Source organism: Anguilla rostrata, chromosome 10 (genome assembly GCF_018555375.3).
Source record: "Anguilla rostrata isolate EN2019 chromosome 10, ASM1855537v3, whole genome shotgun sequence".
NCBI lineage: Eukaryota > Metazoa > Chordata > Actinopteri > Anguilliformes > Anguillidae > Anguilla > Anguilla rostrata.
In genome coordinates, this window is record NC_057942.1 from 14,029,597 (window position 1) to 14,049,930 (window position 20,334).

General features: G+C 41.2%; 1 protein-coding gene across 4 annotated transcripts in view; it reads right to left on the minus strand.

Annotated features, from left to right (window-relative positions):
- Positions 1-19,492, minus strand: part of adgrd2 (adhesion G protein-coupled receptor D2) — a 42,152-nt gene extending 22,660 nt beyond the window's left edge. Inside the window, exons 1-10 of one of the 4 annotated variants that reach the window (XM_064354308.1) lie at positions 19,355-19,481; positions 13,948-14,108; positions 13,568-13,638; positions 13,167-13,209; positions 12,408-12,653; positions 11,518-12,147; positions 3,638-3,760; positions 2,147-2,241; positions 1,131-1,412; positions 279-390 (exon numbers count right to left, since the gene is read on the minus strand). In XM_064354308.1, the coding sequence (XP_064210378.1) occupies positions 279-390; positions 1,131-1,412; positions 2,147-2,241; positions 3,638-3,760; positions 11,518-12,147; positions 12,408-12,653; positions 13,167-13,209; positions 13,568-13,638; positions 13,948-13,957 (1,612 nt within the window). In that variant the 5' untranslated portion in view covers positions 13,958-14,108; positions 19,355-19,481. Of the gene's footprint in view, positions 1-278; positions 391-1,130; positions 1,413-2,146; positions 2,242-3,637; positions 3,761-11,517; positions 12,148-12,407; positions 12,654-13,166; positions 13,210-13,567; positions 13,639-13,947; positions 14,192-19,354 lie in introns of all 4 variants that reach the window. The other 3 variants (XM_064354307.1, XM_064354306.1, XM_064354309.1) reach the window with 3 other exon arrangements.
- Between the last annotated feature and the right edge of the window lie 842 nt (positions 19,493-20,334).

Below are 20,334 nucleotides of genomic sequence, written 5' to 3' on the forward strand. Positions count from 1 at the left end.
AGTAAAATTTACTAAATGGAAAAAAATACTGCAAGAAGGCAAAAATAGAGAAAAAATGATGGTGATAAAATTTACAAGAACTGTGTCTGTGTATATGTGTGTGTGTGTGTGTGTGTGTGTTTGAGTACTCATGTGTGTCCACATATATGTACATGTGTGCTTTATCAATACGCATGTATATGTGTACTGTACATAATGTATATGTTTATGTATATTTGAAAGTGTGTGTGTGTGTCTGTTTGTGTGTGTGTATGTGTGTGTGCAGGAGTCTGGCTCACTGATATTGTCAGTTTGGATCAGAAGTGTGTCACTCTCAGCCATCATCAGAGGTTGTAGATTGGTCACCATCCGGTCAATGCTCTCTACCACTGTCATTGGTCCATTTACAACCTGTAAAACAGACAAATAAACTTCTGACCTCTTCAGCTGTCGCCTTAGGGATGCTAGAGGGCTGGGGGAGGTGATACAACTGTTATGTTGTTCATGACAGGTTAGACATACTGTAAGGGCTTGCTGTAATATTGAAAGTGGGTATGAATTAAGTCCTCTATTTTTTTCTCTCTCACTTTCACTCTCCCTTTCTCTCTCTATCCCCTCCCCTGTCTCTCTCTCTCTCTCTGTATGTGTGTGTACTGATTTGTCATGTAGCCTTGTCTCTGATATGAATTAAGAATATTTTGCTATGTAAGCAATGTCTGTTGTTATTTTCATGATTTGTAAATGCATTTGTTTCAAGGCTTGTGCAGATAATGGTTTGCTTTTAAACAACACAGAACCTTCTGTCAGTGCTGTTCCTATTTCCATTATTCAAAATAACGCTGTGACAGAAGGATTTGTTTCACATATAAAGCACCATACTATACGCTAAAATGCATTTATATACAATTTATATGTATTTACATTGTGGATTACCAAGATCATATTGAGTTGTCTCTCATATCAGTCATTTAAAAATGTATAGTTTATTACACAATGAAGGGAAAATGGTGTCCGCCTGCTTTCAGTCAAATTCTTCATCACTGGGAGCACTCTTTTGCATTTACTGCCCTCTAGTGGGGAAATGTAACATGCTTCCTGACCAAGGCTGTGTTCTGACTGTTTCACCATGGCGGGGGTGTCTGAGGTGTTACCTGCGTGATAGCATGCCACGTGGCAGCCTGTTCCTGACTGACTATCCTGTCCGCCACGGTGACGAAGTGGCGAGTGAGGGCGGCGGCCTCGTGACTCTCGTTGGAGCGCGTCGGGACCTCTGCCGCGCGGGCCAGGAACTGGACCAGGTGAAGCACGTCAGCGGGCTCCAGATCGCCCGGCGACTCTGCCAAGGCCTGCCTGGAAACGTCGAGCAGGCCGGATACCTGAGCCCAGGTCAGCTCTTGAGGCTCATCGGGGATCAGCCCCTCTGTAACCTGCGTCTGCCACCAACAGAGGGAGCAGTTGTTTAAAACACAGGTGTCTAAACTTTCCAGGCCTAAGACGCAATTTTCTGTAACGCACCCCGTTGAAACATGCTGATGTGTGATCAAATGTGGAAATTCAATTGTTTATAAATATATGTTAAAGTACCTCCATGGAGACTCGCCAGAGTGTTTTATTTAGAACAACGCAATTCTCCATGAAAGGGATATTTCATGATCAACAAGTACTCTTGTAAAGATTCATAAGTCGGTTTTATCCCAAATTTAGGAAACAATGGGTTTAGAACAAAATGTGGATAATAGACTCATGCTGTGAATTAAAATAAATACTGTCTCATGTTCAGTGGAGCTTATTTAAAAATGAAAATCAGTAAAATTTTTAAATGATAAAATAATCCTCATAACTGCTTTAAATTATGCCCTGGCAGAACAGCCACATACTAGTCATTGCAAATGAAGGAATGGATTGATCCTGACAACTGCAATAAGTCGCTGCACCTTCTGCAGTGAGTTGAAATGTAGGGGAGGGATGACAGAGGGATGAATTTGGGGAGGAGGAGAAATGTTATCAAGGGCTGACGTGACAAGCCACAAGACTGCCACACGTTTGCACCATTGGAACAAATGTTTCTCAGCTCAGGCTAACTAAATGTACACTGTTGTAAATCTCCGACGCTGAGTCTGTGCTCGAGGCTGTGAAGTGAAGACAGAAGTGAACCTGGGTAACGTACCAGGGTGCTGTTGGAGAGCTGCATCAGGTGCTGCATGAAAGGGCTCGGCTTCCTGTCGTGCGCTTCGTTCAGCTCCTTCATCTTCGCGAAGCGTTCTGCAAGACACCGCGACACGTCCGCACACTTACCATGCTCTGAACGCGTGCCAAATGTGCACGGGGTAACTGCCAGGTGCACGCTGCACAAACGACAGTGGTGTACGCCAAACACATACTACACACAGGTTCAACACAAACCAAGCAAATAGCACCGAATAAAGAACAAATGCTGGACGAACATCTAACACACACAAAAAAGCCAGTATTCCAGGCTAGACAATGAACATCAAGATCTGTTATGCAAGTACAGATTCCTGCGCTTGTGCGTCAGTCTGTGTTTGCTGTACGGATCAGTGCCTTTGTTTTTGTGTCCAGGGCTATGTCTATGTTTATATGTTACGGTATGTTTTCTTGTCTATACCTGAGTTTGTGTCAGGTTCTGTGTCAGACTGTTAGTGTGACTGATTAAATGGCTGTGTCTGTGACAATCTATTATATTATATGACCAAAAGTGTCTGGACACCCATTAGTCTGGGGATGTTTTTCATGGTTTGGGCTAGGCCCCTTAGTTCCAGTGATGTCAAATCTTAATGCTACAGCATATAATGACATTCTATACAATTCTGTGCTTCCCCAAAAATTTGATGAAGGCCCTGTCTTAACATCACAATGTCTCCGGGCACACAGTCAGGTCCATATAGAAATGGTTTTGTGAGGAAGAACGGTGAGGAAGAACTTGACTGGCCTGCACAAAATCCTGACCTCAACCCCATCCAACCTGTTTGGAATCACACTTGTCCCTGGCTACGGTTATACACATGGTTGTACGTCGCTCTGGATAAGAGCGTCTGCCAAATGCCTGTAATGTAATGTAATGTAATTTGGAAAGCCAGGCCTAATCATCCAATCAGTGCCCGACCTCACTGATGCTCTTCTGGCTGAATGGAAGCAGATCCCTGCAGAAATGCTCCAACATCTAGTAAAAAGCCTTCCCAGAAGTGTGGAGTAAAGGGACTCCATATGTATGGACATAATTTTGGATGAGATGTCAGGTGTCCACATACTTTTGGTCATATAGTGCATCTATATATATATATTTCCTTTATTTAACCAGGTAACAGCACGTGGACGTGCTGGTAATTACAGGTGCAAAAGTGTAGACGTATGCATGTATGGAGTAAAATGTACAGTGTGGGGAAGGAGAGGTGCACAGGTGTGGTGCTGCGGGAAAGCAGAGGTGTCAGGGTTTGGAGAAGCAGGCATAGCGGTCTCAGCTGCAGAAGCAGGAGAGGTGTGATGGCGTACGGGTGCGGAGATCAGGAGGCGCTTGACTTCAGAAGCGGGTGTGGCGAGCTCAGGCGCACGATGGTGGGCGAGCCGTGCATAGATGTGGAGGCGTGTGTGAGTAGGTGTGGCAGACTGCAGCGCAGGAGAGCGGAGGCATAGCACTTACCTGTGCTGGTGGTGCATATGAAGGGCAGCGTGTCTGTGCAGGGAACAGGGGTGTAGCGAGGCTGTCCTGAGGAGGACCCCTTCAGAGCCTGGCACAGCTTGGCTTTTTTCTGCTTGTAGAAAGCTGCCCCATCAAGAGAACAGAGCGTACAGCCATCATTACCTTCAGCAGGGCTAGCAGAACAATATAACACCCTTCATGCATCTTACATGTAGTCATTTGTAAAAATAGTAAAACTTCACATGCTATTAAGATTTATACACTCTTATGCACAAATAAGATTGAGTGCAAACATTTGCACAAACATTATGAGTGGTGATCAGGGATATAAAGAGTGCATACCACAATGTGTCATTCTCAAAGCCTTTATAAGACAAGCTGATTTATCATAGAATAGGACAGCAGTAGTGTCAATTTATTATTATTATTTTTTTTTTTTAATTTATTTATTTTTTATTATTATTTCTTCAGATACATTGATTATAGCAGCCATCTCCGGGGCTCGGCAACCATTTTGCCCCAGAATGCTCAATGTCATCAGCAGTGGAGGAGTAAGGGTTTTTTTTAGCTTTCATCCTAATAAGATTTCCATTCATCCAGCTAATGTGATTTCATGTGTACATGATCCCGCCATTTGCTTTGACAAGAAGACATTTCCCAACTCTCTTTGAAGTTCTCTGATGGAATCTGCAGTTTATCACTGAGCGGCAGTTGTGTAATCACTCATTTTACATCAATGGGAACTCGCACCATATCTGCACTGGAAAGGATGAGCCTCGTTTGAAAAATCTTATTTATCCTTTGCCATGAGTGAAACTAAGTTGAGGAAAGACACTTTTTTCCCCCGTCCAAAGCTATTTCATTTTGATTAATGTTTTTTTTTTTTTTTACCTTTTTAAGGCCCCACTGTGTGGTCTGCCTTCTAAAACTGAAACAGCCAGTTTCCTGTTTTACAGTAAGCCAGGGGTCCTGGTCAGTGGAGTCATCACTGGGAATCTCCCACAACCCTTCCCACAGTTAAAAAAAACCTCTGCCCACTCCCCTGTCCCCAAAACCCATATCCCAAAGTACACCTATTCACAATTCACACAAACTGCTCCTAAATGCATGTACTCGTTTAGCAAGTGATCCAAAATTACCCAGCAGCCAAATGGTTAAATCCGGTGGCATGGTGAACAGTTTGAAAATTGCTTTGATGAAGAAAATACATTTGTTCCATTAACTGAAATGGGTTTCTTAAAAACAAGCATATGATACAGGAATTCCGGAAATCATTTCATTGCATTCCACAAAATTTCAACTACAAAAGATTCTGTAGATACATATATAGATTTTAACCTAAAACTTATCACCTTCTATGAAATGAATAAGGAAGGTACGGCTATATTTCCAGAATATAGAAGACATGGTCTAAAACACCTTAAAAAAAAAAAAAAAGAATTTTCAAACAATTCTTTAAACAGCTTGAAATGCTCTCGGAACCCTAACACTTGACTTGAAACAATTAGCACACAAAAAACCTTTTACAAAATAAACAATGTTCTCCACTTGATTGAAACTATAATTGAAAAGTTTTACTCAAGGTCAGATTCAGGCACAAAGTTTAAAAACAAATTCAGTACAGTTTCCATAGTAATGTTTCTTGTGTTTCCAAATGTCAAGCACTCCCTAGCAGTTGAATTCTTTCAAGAATATTCTGTACAGACACTGTTTTCATCATTGGGAAAACAGCTGTCAGTACCTTATCATAAATACTGTATGTTCACATTTTCTTTCAGAATACTATTTTTCCTGAATTCTTTTGCACTGTTACTTGGTCATGGCTGCACAGGCTTTTGATTAATTGGTCTGCTGTATGGAGAAATCTTTATTTGGAACAAATATATTTATTTATTTTGTTAAACTTTTACATGACAGTACTCTTGTTCAGCCAAAAGGTCACAGGATGATACAAGACCGTACAGTAAGACGTATCGTGGTAATAGTGTTCATGTACAGGTCTGTGACTTATACATGTCAAGTAACTCAACAAATTTGTTGCCATCCAGGGAATCAAGCTATTTAACAGGCTATTTAGGTAGCAGGCCAGCTCATGTGTTGCTTTCCAGTTGATTCCATCAATGTCTCTTCAGTTCAGGTGTTTGGTTGTAATGCAGTGGCCTAGCTTGGTCATGAAAGGTAACCAAAGCCAAGAAACTAAAAGATACAGGTTTCATATAATGATAAGACATACACTTTAAAAAGATACTTTCGTTTGCTGGAGAATTTTGCTGGTTTGATAAGGCAATAGTGTTCATTTTTCATTAATTATTTAAAAAAGGTACAGAGAAGGGTATTTTGCAGCAAAATGTTTTTTGAGCATGTTCTATTGGATGAAATCACATGCACACATCGTTATGTCAAATGTTACCAGCGTGCCTTGCAATTATCTACTATGGACAAAGAACAGATGGTGTGATTAACTGAAGTGTATTGGTTTTGGTTGAAGCAGACATTGAAGAATGGGGACAACTGATAATACGGAGATTAGGGGCAGGAAAAATTAAAATAAGAAGATGAAGAAGAAGAAATAAGAAACACTGAAAACAACCTATGTGGCCATTTGATGAATCAGAATTCTGTGCATTTACAGTTCAGCAGGTATCCAAGCTAATGACCGTAAGACAGGGGTGCACAACTCCGGTCCTGGAGGGTCGATCTGTGTGCTGGTTTTTGTTCCAACCGGTTACCATTTCTTACAGCTCTATAAACTATGCTGCTTCACTCCTATACTTCAGCACAGTGAAATCTCTAGGATACACTTGCAGTCTGCGGCTGTAGCTGGTGCTTATACACATGTCAGATCAAGATATGATTGGGCCAATTCAATAAATGTTGGGAAATGCTGGCACAAAATCCTGAAATGGATTGGCCCTTGTTGTGCGCCCCTGCTGTAAGAAGTGAGAATGTGTAATCATTGTCAAAATCAAAATAATATCTCTGTTATGAAGCTTTTTGGCAACTTACTATATATCTTGATATTAATGCATTCTCTGAAATAGCTTAACAAGTGATTTTCAATCAGAATCACATACTTAATGTAAACAGCCTATATTAAGTGCAATCATACATGCACAACTTGTGCATGACCTCTTTTAGGAGCTAACTCAATAAAAAAAAAACAGTACTCAGACAAACCTATGCTTGTGCTAAATATTGTTCCAAATAAAAAAAATAAATACAAAACAAGTCACACCAAAAACTAATGCATAACTGTCAAATGAAAATTGTTGCGCATTGGCTTGAAGACACACCATAAAAACGTAAACAAATTCTCCCCTGTATGCAATATTTTTTTTCAATAGCTTTTTTTTCAAATATTGAGTCCGTGGGATATACAGACAGAAATTGTGCTTTAAGAAGGCATTTTTTATGTTAATTGTTTTTTGTGTGCCTGTGTTCATTCAGTGTGCACTAAGTCATTTTTCCATGTATTTCCTTTTATGTTAGTGTGCATTCCTCCTGGAGGTGAGGGATGAGTGAGTGGACAGATGAGACTTTGATTGTAAACACAAGACCACAGCAAAGCTAAGAATCCTCCATAGTATGCCTTTAAATGACAGAAAATAAGACCCTCAAGAGAAATAGATTTGTTCATTAAAGATACTTAGAAAAGGTACTTAAACGGTTTCAAAAATGTTGGCAGCACATGCAATGTTAACAGTAATACAAATTAACACAACTTGAAAAACGTAACTGTGATATAATTGTGACAAATATTTAATTAATAATAATGAGCAAGGATTGTTAATCATGTTTCTACAGGCAGTTTCTGAGCAGCCCACAAGAATCTGCTGGTTGACTGTGCATAGAAGAACATATTTGGTATTAACTGACATGTATGTGCTGCTTCTGGTATAATTCCTGAAGGATAGCTCATTGCTCCCATCCTCCATGTCTGCCAAACAGATATGTTGACTACATGCTGTGTGGTTATGCAGTCAACTAGCCAGTGTAACTGCTCACTGCATCCATCCCATTCCTGTTCATTTTCATTGTGACATTTTGATCCCTTATTGAATACAACGCTAAGCATGTGTGACTATGTCCTTATTCATGTTGGGCCTGCCTTGGACATTCTTATTGCATTGGGCATTCTTAGAAAAAAAATTGCTCAGTTTCTTTGCATTAGCTGGCTTGACAAAACCTAACAACCTGTTAGCTATTACGCTCAACCAACATCACAACAGTGGTTATGAACTTGCTAAGTTAATGCAGGCTTTGATAATCAATCTCTGTTTGCGTTGTCTGTAACCATCCATGCATTTTTTAACCCACTTATTACTGGTCAGGGTCACAGGGGGGCTGGAGCAGATCTCAGCATACATGGGGTGAGAGGCAGGAATACACCCTGAACCAGTTGCCAGTTCATCGCAGGACACACACACCATTCACACATTCATACCAACAGCCAACTTAGAGTCTTCATTTAGCTAACCTGCATGAATTTGGACTATGAAGTAAACCCACAAAGAGGGCAAGCAAACTCTAGACAGCAAGGCTGGGATTCAAACCCGGGAACATTCTTGCTATGAAGCGGCAGTGCTACCCAGTGTACCTCAATAAATTAATCAAATAAATAAATAAAATACAAAATTGGGGGTCTAAACAACTCTCAATTTTCTCCAGGAATAGAAACACCATTGTATAAAGGAGCTGATTGGTCAAAGGGCAGTGCTTTTATGCATTGCAATTCATTAGCCAGAACATAACCAGGCCTGGATCAGGCTAGTCGCATCTTACCATGGCAACATACTCTGAGTAAAACTGAGTATGTCATGATATGGAAAACCCAGGATTAAAGCTGAATTTACCACCCCATAATTTTGCTTTGTAGTATACCCCAAATTATGACTACAAGCATAAATTCTTTTATTATTTACATTATCTACAGTTTATGAACACAGGCTATAGAGTTGACTTAGGCATTTTTTTTTGCCTTTTCCCACCTGGCTCATAAAAAATCTGTGCAATAGAAATGCACTTGTGTAGCTGCATGAAGCTTCAGTAGGAACAGGGGATAGGCCAATATCTCCCCCCAGAACAAGCTGAGGGCCTTAAGTAGTACTCCATGTCTGCAACCAGCCACCAGAAGGCCCTCTTCACCCAGTCTGTTTGCTTTTCTGGCAGACTCCCATGCAGCAGACCACTGACTAGCTCTACAGGTTCCCCTGCCTTTAGTCTGCATGAAAATTTATTTAAGCAAGACTGCAAACACAAATGTAATTTACTGCCAGGCTATGAACTCCACAAAATTTACTAATACTTAACACTCCTGATCTCCTCAACAAAACTGGCTATGTCAGCATTGTTGCCGATCAAGGGGCCCTCAAAATACGGTCCCTCTGACCCTAATGCAACAAGAAAAAAGATTAAAAAGATTCAGCGGTGGACACTGTTCGTTAAAACAACTACAAGCAACTTCTTTGTGATTGTGTAACAGTCTCAAATTAATATTGATGCCTCTATATGACCGACATCAGCAAATGAGACCATCAGCAAGCAGATTGGCTATTTATATGAAATGATTCTAAATGCTGGTATCCAGGTCAGAGTCCCTGCAAAGTCAGATGAAACACGTGGACTGGAAGAGCTTAATCACACACAGCTCAGCGCTGCACATCCTGAAAACAGCTGTCTTTCACTCTTTGCTTCAAAACAAATGCATGAACCAGATCAAGATCATGACAAGAGGCAGTGGTGATAATTATTTATATTATTAATTAATATAAAAGAAAAATGTTGGCACATACGATTGCAAATGTAGTAGGGCTAATTATTTAAATCTGCATTTCTAGAATTGCAGTGCTAAATCCTTTACAAATAAAGGTAGAGGCAGGATACAAGAATTTATTCAAGTTGCTTTTAATAAGAAAGCAAACAAGGTCTATTAAAATATTTTAAAAGCCTTACAGGCTAAAGGTATGTGTGTTTGCATTTTTACTACAATACTGGCATCACCGTTAGGGTTAAATATATTTATACTTTACTCTGTTACTGTACTATATACATTTAGGTGTCCACTACAACTTCGGCCTCTCCTCCTCCTCAGATTGTTACCCACCTAGCATCTATTTCACCACGCTACAACAGATTGCTGTTTGTTTTTTTTTTCCATTTAAACAGTGTTTTACTTTACCGTGCGACTGTATCGACAATTTATGTGTCTGTTGCGTCTTGCTCTGCTTTGCATCCATCAACCATTTCTTCCACAGAATGCTGTATTTTGAGTGTTTGTGTCTGTTCGATTATTTTTTTAGTAAATACTAAGCTAGCCGTTCGGGTTGACATGTTTCCTGTTCATTAAAAGACGAAATATTTGAAGTGACAATGACAATCATCATTTCATGGCCTTTAATTCACTACTGCCATACCAGCTCTGTTCAAAAGCACAACAAACAATTTTTTTTAAAAAGTGTCTTTACTACAATACTGGCATTACTACTTAAACCGCTCATTACTTTACTACACCACTGCAATAGCTGCTCAAAATCGCATGATACATTTGTCTTCATATTGCATCTCAGCATTTTATCAACCAAGTTTTCCCCAGAAAAGAGGGGGATTGATCTTAGAATTGTATAGAAACATTAATTTAATCAATAATTATAACTTACAGGAAATGATTATAGGCCATTGATATGTGTGTGTCGTTTCATTTTATAGCACAATAAAAAATACAAATACTGTCTGTTCGATTATTTTTTCAGTAAAATACTACCAGCTAGCTTCTGCTTTGGGGTGACAGATGTTTCCCTTGGTGAACTAATTTAAAAGACAGACAAGCTGCAATTTAAAAGGAAAAAAAATGACAATCCATCATTGCATCATGGGCTTTTTACATATGCACGTACTGTAAAAAATAAAAACCACAGGCTTTTACGTGTTGCATACAAAAGCACACCAATGTACAATGTTTTTTTAACAAGCAAAAGAACAGTGGGCACAATAGTCAGTATTTGATTGTGTTGGCAAATGTATACTTTTGGGGTGTGGTCAAAAAGGGGTTTTATGAACACTTAAAACATGCAAAGAATGAGAAAACAGGTAAGTCCATGCTAATAATAATAATAATAATAATAATAATTATTATTATTATTATTTGTATTTATATAGTGCCTTTCCAGAACCCAAGATTGCTTAACAAAGAGACAAAAGGATCCAAAGTGATCTGGAAGCACATCAATTTAAGGCTGAGTAATCTCTATCCAGCACTACAATCATGACAAACCACTTCTTTTTAAATGGGCACACCTGACTCAAACACACTAATGAAGGATGCCATAAAGATATCTTCTGCATTCTGAAATATGCTTCAGGTCAGCCTAAGCCTGGATATATTTTGATTTATAGTTGATCTTCCCCAACCAAAACTCTACCCAATATGAAAATGCATTTGTTACTGACAACTCACAGCAGGGATGCATTTTGGCTCAATACTGGTGCTGTTAACAGCTGGCAGCCTGACCAACCAGACTGTTTCAAAGCAATGCTGCCAAGGCAAATTAATCAGCCAGTCTAGATCAGCTGATTGCTGATGAACTTCACTGTTAACACGATTGGTCCCAACTTGTTTACAGGATGTATGTACAATTATCATTTGATGAACAGCGCACATGTACTGTATATGTAGAGAATAAGTACCCCTGTCAATATCTTTCCTGAATTTGGTGATTTAATATATTATATGTATATAAATATTTACTGTTTCTCCAAGAAGAATAAAGTAAATCAGCTTCACTCTGTATTAAGTGTGATCACTCCCACAAGCACATTATACATCCAGCCACAGTGGTGATAGAATCTCCTGGGCGGAGAGTCATAAATCAATGCAAGCTCACCTGGGCATTGCAGCTGGACTGGGATCTGTCTCACATTAGGGTAGAGGGTCATGTTGCTGATCCTCCAGGCAAACAGTGGGTCTGGGGTCAGTTGGGAGCAGGTGTTGAACTCCAGGACCTGTCTCTCCCCAAGCATGGTATCCCAAATTCTCAGATCCGTAATGTTACCCACAAAGGGCTCAGTGAAGTCTCCCCCGAACGAGTCCTGGTCCTGCCCTATGATGAATATGCCCTCCCCGTGGATGTCCCTGGGCGTGTCCTCTCCGGACCCGGCGTCCCGCATTTCCCCGTCCACGTGGATGGCCCAGTAGCCATCCCACTTGCGCCAGGTGACGCACAGCTGGTGCCAGCCGCCGTCGTTGGGGAAGGAGGCCTTGTAGGGCCGGTGCTGGCCGTGCACGATCAGCGCCAGCAGGATGCGCCCCGCCCCGTCCACCCGGCCCCGCAGTTGGAACTCATTGGTGAAGACCCGTGCCGCGTAGCTGAAGACCGTGGACACTTGGTCGTGGCGCGGGTCCCACTGCACCCGGACGCACACGCTAACAGCCGACAGCGGCTGGAACTGCAGGTCCAGACGGGCGTAGCCCTCTTGGGACTCCCACGGGAAGGTCAGGGCAAGCAGAGACACGTCTGCGGAGGGAAGGAGCGCGTTAGCTTTTGTATGGCGAATTCGGAACTGACCGAGTACGCTTGGGTGAATTGTGCAAATGCGTAAGCGTCTGTCTACTTGTCCCTCATGCTTAACCGTCATTACAACAGCCTCCAGTCTGTAAGCAAGGATTTTCAAATTAAATAGACCCTGTTCCCATAGCAACATAGACAACCTGTTCCTGTCTTCCTTCTACCCACTGGATTGACTCTGATAACAAGACTGAGCGGTAATATCTCACGCTGCTTGGAGACTGCCGGCATAGTCCTGGTTAGCCTATCGGGGTCTCTGACCCACACAGACTTGTCCAGCCCCGCCTCCTTCAGCAGATTCAGAGTGCCGTTCTCCTCCCTGTGGTGCCCCATGGTGGCCAGAGTGCCGAACTGCGTCAGACAGAAGCGTTCAGCATGCCAGAAGTCCAGGGAGATGTTTATCAGCTGGAACACTGTCTCCAGGGTCTGGAGGGTTGCCTGGGGTTCATCCACACCTTTCAGTAGGAGCACCAAATATAAATGAACAATTGTAATTGCAATTGAAGATTATTTGGAGTTGTGTCCATAATGCTGTTGGTTCAGATACTAAATGTTCCAGTGAACCTTTGACTAAAACAGTTGACCTGAACTGAATCTCACCCTGAACTGAGTGAACATCAAGCTGTAAAAAAAGCTAAATTTTAGATATAGGCTCCGTAAGTTGATAAGGCTGCTCTGCTAGGAAACTTAGCAAATAAGCAATTGCAATTTTCTTTGTGTGATATGAATATTAATTGTATTACTGTGATTTTCTTTATTACTTAACCAGGTAGGTCAACTGAAAGCGCAAGTCTTATCTGTAGTGATGACTTGGAGAATTAAAGTTTTAGAAAAATGTGACAGACTGTATAGCCAGTCAGATGTAGAGGAATAAGAACTGACACTACATACAGCCACTCAGAAGAGCTTAAAAGGAAATAGAGGAGCACAGTGAAACTTTCAGAGCGCAAGAAATCTGTTCCACCAACCTCTGTCTGTCCAAGATCGCACAGGTTCACTGCTGCAAAGCACCTTTAGCCAAAGAGACGGGGAAAAAGGCACTGTGAATACCAGACTGATGATGGCCCTTTCTTCTGAACAGAGATGGTGTGTCTGAGTGTGTGAGTGTGTGTGTGTGGGGGGGGGGGGGGGGGGGCTGTGAAGCAGACAAAATTTTTTTGGACAGAAGTAACTGAAACAAGTCCAGCGTATCAAACTAGATGAACCACATCAAACAGAAACCCCTTGGTTTTAACACAACTTTGCATTTTACAAACTATCCCTTCGATTAAAAAACAATTGAAATTTTACAGCACTAAGGAAAGCTTGGTGCATAGCTCACACAACAAAGTGATAGATCATTGATTGCAGTGAGAGATGTATACTTTACCACAATGAAATTCACCACTGAGGCAATTTTCAGCCAGACTCCTGACATGGTTATCATTTGGCGTTTCAGAGCTGAAACAAAGCATATCGTTTATTTCCCTTTGGACAATTATATGGTGTATCATTCATGTCAGGATATCCTAAACATTCCCATCTGTTCCGGACAAAGATAATCCGTCATTTAGACTTAAGATGTAAGTTAGTATTCTACCTCAGTAACATGCAACTTATTAATATATAGCCACAGAGCTTAATTGGAGTTGGCAGAAAGTAAGTGGATTTTGGTAGTCTGTAAGAAAAAAGCAGCCTATCGCTATGATTTTCCATAAATTATTCATGATTAAAAAAATCTCATCTGGAAAGCAGAACATGTAGACTTACCCGCTGACATAAATCCATGTGCCCAACGCTAACCGGATCGCACAGAAACAAACAGCCGTACAGCGAGCTGAGGAAGGTCTTGCTTTCCCCCAGAACTTGTCCGCCGTGTACTGTGTGCAGCGTCCAGCATCCACAGCCGCGGTCAGTTCCCACAGATGCGTCTACGGTCAGAGCACAGTCCTCCACCCCTCCATCCTCATTTTCCCACTCTACAGGACCCACTGCCCTGTCTGGCAAAAAACCACTGCTACCAAGTGGGAGGTGAAATCAGACCTTTTCTGTACCCCCCCACCCACCCACCCACACACACACACACACACACACGCACACACACACACCACTTGGCCCTTGATTCAGTAGCCTCTTTGTCATGCAAATGGGGCCATTTTTAAAAGAAGGCTTCTTGCGCAAGCAGTGTCAGGCTTTGGCATATAGAGTTCATCAAGGACCTGGTGGCAGCCAGAGCCGACCAGCCTGTGTGTTATTTACGTCCCAGTTTCCCTTCTCCTTACACAATGCAGACGTGCTCTCTTAACACTTCCTCCCCCATTTTAAACCAATACAGAGGGGGGGCATCAAAGTCTTCTCATAACAAGGGAAAAAACTGTACTGTATTCCTCTCCCCCCCAAAAAATATGCACAGGATTGCATAATATTTACAATATCAGCTATAGTGTTCCTTGGCAGCTTTTTTACCATAAAGAAAGAAAGAAAGGAGGATATGAACAAGGAATGAAAGAAAAAATATAGCGCTCTAAACTTTCTGAGTGCGTCTCTTTGTGGAGAGTTTCCATGGTAGGGAGCCTCACTGTGCTGAGATGGAAAGAGGGGTACTCTTGTTTCTTATTTGTTTTGGTCCCTTTTTGAAGGGTTTGGCCTCTCGTGTACCCCTAAGCACATACAAATCCACACACACACACACACACACACACACACACACACTCACTCACTCACAGACGCATGCACACGGGCCTAGTGGACCTTTAGACAAAATGAATGACATCACTAATGCCCGAAGTACAAGAATCCGTAAGACAAACAACCCCATTAGTATTCTTCTGAGCACAATCACGGGCCTTGCCAACTATAAGGAGTTTGATTCTCTCAACAAAGAAACATTAGATTTGATAAACTATGCAACCAGTTTCTGTGTACTTGAGGCATATAACAACTCATAAACTTCATGGGAAAAAAATCCGAATAGCACACAGATTTCTGGTCATTTCATTAAACTGCATTTCCTGATCTAAACCTCAACCCAACCTAGCTTTCACATGATATGCTTGTCTGCTATTTTTGGATAATGCTGACAAAACCAGTGGTTTTGTGCTTTTTTGAAAACAGATGATGATGGCTGATGGCTTTCTATTAAGAGACGTTAATAACAATCCAAAGAAAGTCATTAATAAAATGAAATCTTATGGCATAACATGGTAGAACAAAAACCTCAGATGAGGTCATGCAAATGTCGCTTGCTCAGCTAAATTTCTATGCAACAAATAGAGCCCACCCCCCAAAATAGAGACTGTTGACCAAGTGCTACAGTAAAAGTGATAGATGTACTGAGATCAATGAGGGTGGGGGAATTTTAACTGAATTAATTATCTTTGCTTCCTGCCCCAAGCTCCCTGCCCCCTTCACAGAAGCCTGACACTTCAGTGTGGTCAGGATTCCTGGACACCACTCCCCCCCCATATGCCGAACACTAGTATTTATGGTTGGCTTTTGTTGGCCGTTGGGTGACCACTTCCCGCCTCCTTGCATTGTTATACACCAGCATTGCTGCCCTGTCCCAATTCAGCTCTTATAAATTCCCCAGCAATGAAGACCTCATTCCCATGCCCCCTGTGATCAGACCCAAACCTGCCCACGTCAGCAGTGTAACCTGATCTTAACTCACGTAATAATGCAAAAAATATAGCCGAATGCTGAAATACATTTACACCTATGCCATGAGCAGCATTGCCTGTTGTATGAAAAACATTACAATATAGGAAATTAGCTAAGAAGGCAGAAATGTTGCTCGCATGTATGGCATGATGTTAAATGGACTCCAACTCACCATTCCTCTATTTGCAAGGACTGCTGACTCAGCTGATGATGAAAGCACTGCTACCTTCCCAGCCAATGCAAAACATTCTCACAATGTTGCAACAATGTAGTGGAAATGCTATAACACTGACAAAACATTCCAGTAACATTGTGAGCACATTTTGTGTTAGCTATGTTACTATCTGTTCTGACTACACGCCTAAATATGACTATATATGTTCATAACTACATGACTAATTTCAGCAAAGTCTTTCCTATTTTGTACTACCGAGACAGCTTTTAGTTTTCAACTGCCCTCAGAACCCCTCTCAATCTTTTCTCCTCTCTCTCTCTATCTCCTTGTCTCACTCTCGTCCTCACTTTCACCTTCACATCATCTTCCCGAAACCGAAATCCCCACTTTACTTCTGCCAGACGCAGAACTTGCACAGATGAAGCGTAACTGACTGCTCTTCCCTGAGAGCCAGGGAACATCACAGCAGGGGCTGCACCCTGAAGTGCGCTGACCGTACGCCCGCTGAAAAGAACAACCGCAGTGAACCGCAGTGAACCGCACAGCTGATCTGCATGACTCAAGCACAACTGCACAATGAGCGGTGAGTCTGCACGGTCCCACGCGCTTGTGCTCACAGAACAGCAAATTAAGCGCCACATTCACAAAGAAAAGAAAAAGTGGATTCTTCCTCTTCATGTGCAGCTGGGGGTTTTCAAACTTAACCCTGGGCCAGCTGTGTATGCAGATTTTCATTTCTACCAAAATTACAACCCCGTATAATTAATTAATAAATTAATTAATTGTTCTAAATTAGACACTTAATGTCTACTGAAAGATAATTTGTGGCATTATGGTAAAAATAGCTATGTATACTGTGATGGATACATTTTCCAAATTTACATCCTAGGACTTTTAATCAATATGATCAGCTAATCAGCTAATGCTAATTATGCCTTTAAGAAAAATGTTACATTTCTAAACTGATGCACTTATAGACTAATAGATGAAATCACTGGGGTCCTAAATGGTGAAAATATGGTCAAGTGGCCACTGAAACTATTTTTTTAAGTCCAAAAATGTCAAATCTGCATTATGTGGGAATGATTGGAATTTCAAAATTGTTAGAACTTCACACATTTTCAACGACCCAAATTGAAGATATGGGATGTGCCAAAAATCAGCAAACACTGTGGGGCTGAGTTTGAAAACAACGGTCGTAAAAATTCTACAGGTAGACAAGAACAACATGATGTTGCCGTGGTTACATTTTAAAAATGATTTTTCTTTGATTCTTCTTCTTCTTTTTCTACTTCTTATCATCATTATTATTATTATTAGTATTATTAGGCCTACAGGTCACCCATCCAAGCAGATGATGAATCAGAGGTTCCATATGAGGCCGTGGCAGAGGCAGATTTCATCTAATGACTCATTCGAAGCATCGGCATGCCAAACTGCCACGCAATGAATCATTGAGTTGTAAAAGCGGCATTGGTCAACACAAATGTGCCCCATTAGATTGGGACAAGCGGGAGGCATTGGAGCATTTTCAAAGGGCTCCCTGAGCAACAGACGACCGCAACATGAATACAAGCCAGGATAAAAAACAGCCTTTTAAATGCGGCATTGTCCACAGGCGCAGGCAGGACATGACAAGCGGACTGAACCTCTGAAGCAGACCTCGGCACAGACCGGCACTTTCTCCCCCGCACACAGCAAAATGTTCAGTGTTAAACCGACTCGCTTAGAGTACCTTTAACTCTAATAGAGCACATACGGTCCCAATTTGACTCATAGAAAAACACTGTTAGAATTGATTTAGCCGTAGGGATTTTGCTGTATAACTTTTCACGTGTACAATAGCCTTTAGCTTATCTACACTTCTCTTTCAGTGTGGAATCAATGAAGCTGAACATTGTCATCAGATTATAAGTTTACTTGACCTTTTCTTAAGAATGTGAAAAAGTTTTTTTCTGTAATAAAAGTAGTGTGTGTGCGTGTGTGTGCGGATGCGTGGGTGTAGATAAAGGCCTCTTCACTATGTATTTGATGGCTGTCTCAAACAAAAATCAGCTGCCATAGAAGGCAGCAATTTTTTCACTATTTTCACAGTTTTACACACTTATCCTTCATAGGTCCCTAACGGAAGTAATCAAAAATGGCTAAGGTGTTTTTGGGTCATCAGTATAATAGCTTGCCAATGGCTGGCTGTGTTCTGGGCAGAACTTATACTGTCCAGGCTGAGTCATTACGCACACACGGCGGCTCTCATTGGCTATACGGAGGGACCGCTTGGCCAGGACTCCTCAAAGAAGCGTGTAAGTTGGCTCATCTTGTTTCAGAGAATCTATCTAAGTCAGAGATAATAACAGTCCTATCCGCACAATACTTTCAGAATGTGTACAATGGCAAAACAACAACAATGATAATTTCTCGGTGAATAATGGACTTTTTTTTAGATGTTTCTCTGAGTTAACATGTTTGGGGACTAAAAATGACTATGGATTTTGTATACTGGATTCTTGCCATGATAAGGATACCAACTTTTCTGTGATCTATGTCGTCTGTCCAAAACACATAAAAGGGGAGGGCCACCCTCAAGCTTGGCTAAAACCTTGGCATTGTAAAATTCTTTATAGAGATAGAACCATGAGTTTTAACACTTCAAATGGTTTATCGTGTAACCAAATTGATTGAAAATTTCACCATAAAAAACAGAATGAATGCAAACTAGGGCCAGAATACAGGCTGGTACGATAGGGGTTAATACACTGGAATAATGCATGCAATGATTTTAAGCCTCATTGAGCTTTCCATGAATTAGCCAGTGAACTTTCTAGTAACCTTCTTACTTTTCTGTGACGTCATTCTGCAGCTGATGATTGACATGTTTTTTATAGTCAGGGCAACATCTTCTGTATAACACATTGTTTTGTCTTGAACTGCTAATAGTCTTAGAATTTGTTACTGTGGCTGTGTCTCAAACAGAATGCAGCTGCACTGATGTGGACATCCTTAGAAGTGGCTCCTTCTGAATCTAACAAAAAAGGTACCTCAAAAGGCAACTAATTTGGGACACAATTTGAAGGCAGGATGATGTCACAGAAAAGTAACATGCTGGCTAGTTCATGGAAAGCTCACCGAGGCTTAAATACATTATATGCATTAACTAGTGTATTAAATAATTAAACTGTATTTTTAAAAATATAACTGACAAATGATCGAGTTCACAGTGTGCTCACACTTATAAATGAGCTCCTCTGTTGCCACCACAACAGCCACTTTGCTGTTTTCAGCAGGCATTGCTTTAGCAGAAGTAAGTAGCCTGAAATAATCGTGAAGGCCTATGGGATATCTTACCTGGTGAAGAATACATCCAATACATACAATGCTGCCTTCAGTATTGTCTGAATGAAGGTTACCTAGCAGGCACATTTTCTTCTGCTGCCTTTGAATGAGAAGTACCTTGATGCCTTCCCCTCTTTTTAATGCTGTGTTTTTGCCAGTTGAGATTCAGTCTGTGACTGGTTAAGGTCAGTGCACACCTGCTGGTGATTGCAATTAGCTTGAATTAAAATCAGGTGTGTGAGGAGCAGCAGGGAGGCCTTTTGTAAGAAGCGGAGTTGAGATGTTTTTTTTTAAATCACTCTGTAAGGCAAAGTCATTTTCACCTTTATCACTGTTAGTCGCTAACAGTGAGACAAACCTGGGATTGCTAGCCAGGCTAAAGTGCGGACACCCCCCACCCCACAGACACAGACTTATTCAAGCGCTTACGTACAAACACAGAGTGATCATTTCTGGTATTCTTCATGCATCTGATGTGGGATGTTAGCTTGCACACAGAAACAAACTGTTGATATTTTCTTTGTTCTCATTTTAATTTTATTTTTTAGCTCATTTTGTTTGTTACAGGGGGTATCTTTTGCTCGTCGCCAATCACAGTTTACGTGATGTGTCCTAAAGAGCAGCAGTTAGCCCTGCCATTCTCAAAATTGATTGCTTACAGATGTAAAACAGGACCCTGCTACAGTTTAATGCAGTTAAAACGTCAATGAACACAAATGATCTCTCCTCATCATTTTCTCTCTTTGTTTTGAACTCATAAAAATAATGTTATAGTCCCTAACCGAGGTCCTAAGGTTGCCTCTCCAAACAATCAGGCCTTGCTGTCTCTTTAAGGCATCTGTTTTTGTGTTCAAAAGTCATTTCTCACTCTCTTGCTTTGCTTCAATTAAAATGCATCTCCATGCCAGGGCAGGCTAACAGCTCCTTTTAATCAACATTAGCTCACCATGTGTCCAGAGTGAACAAAAAAGGGAAACATAGTTCTAGCTTTC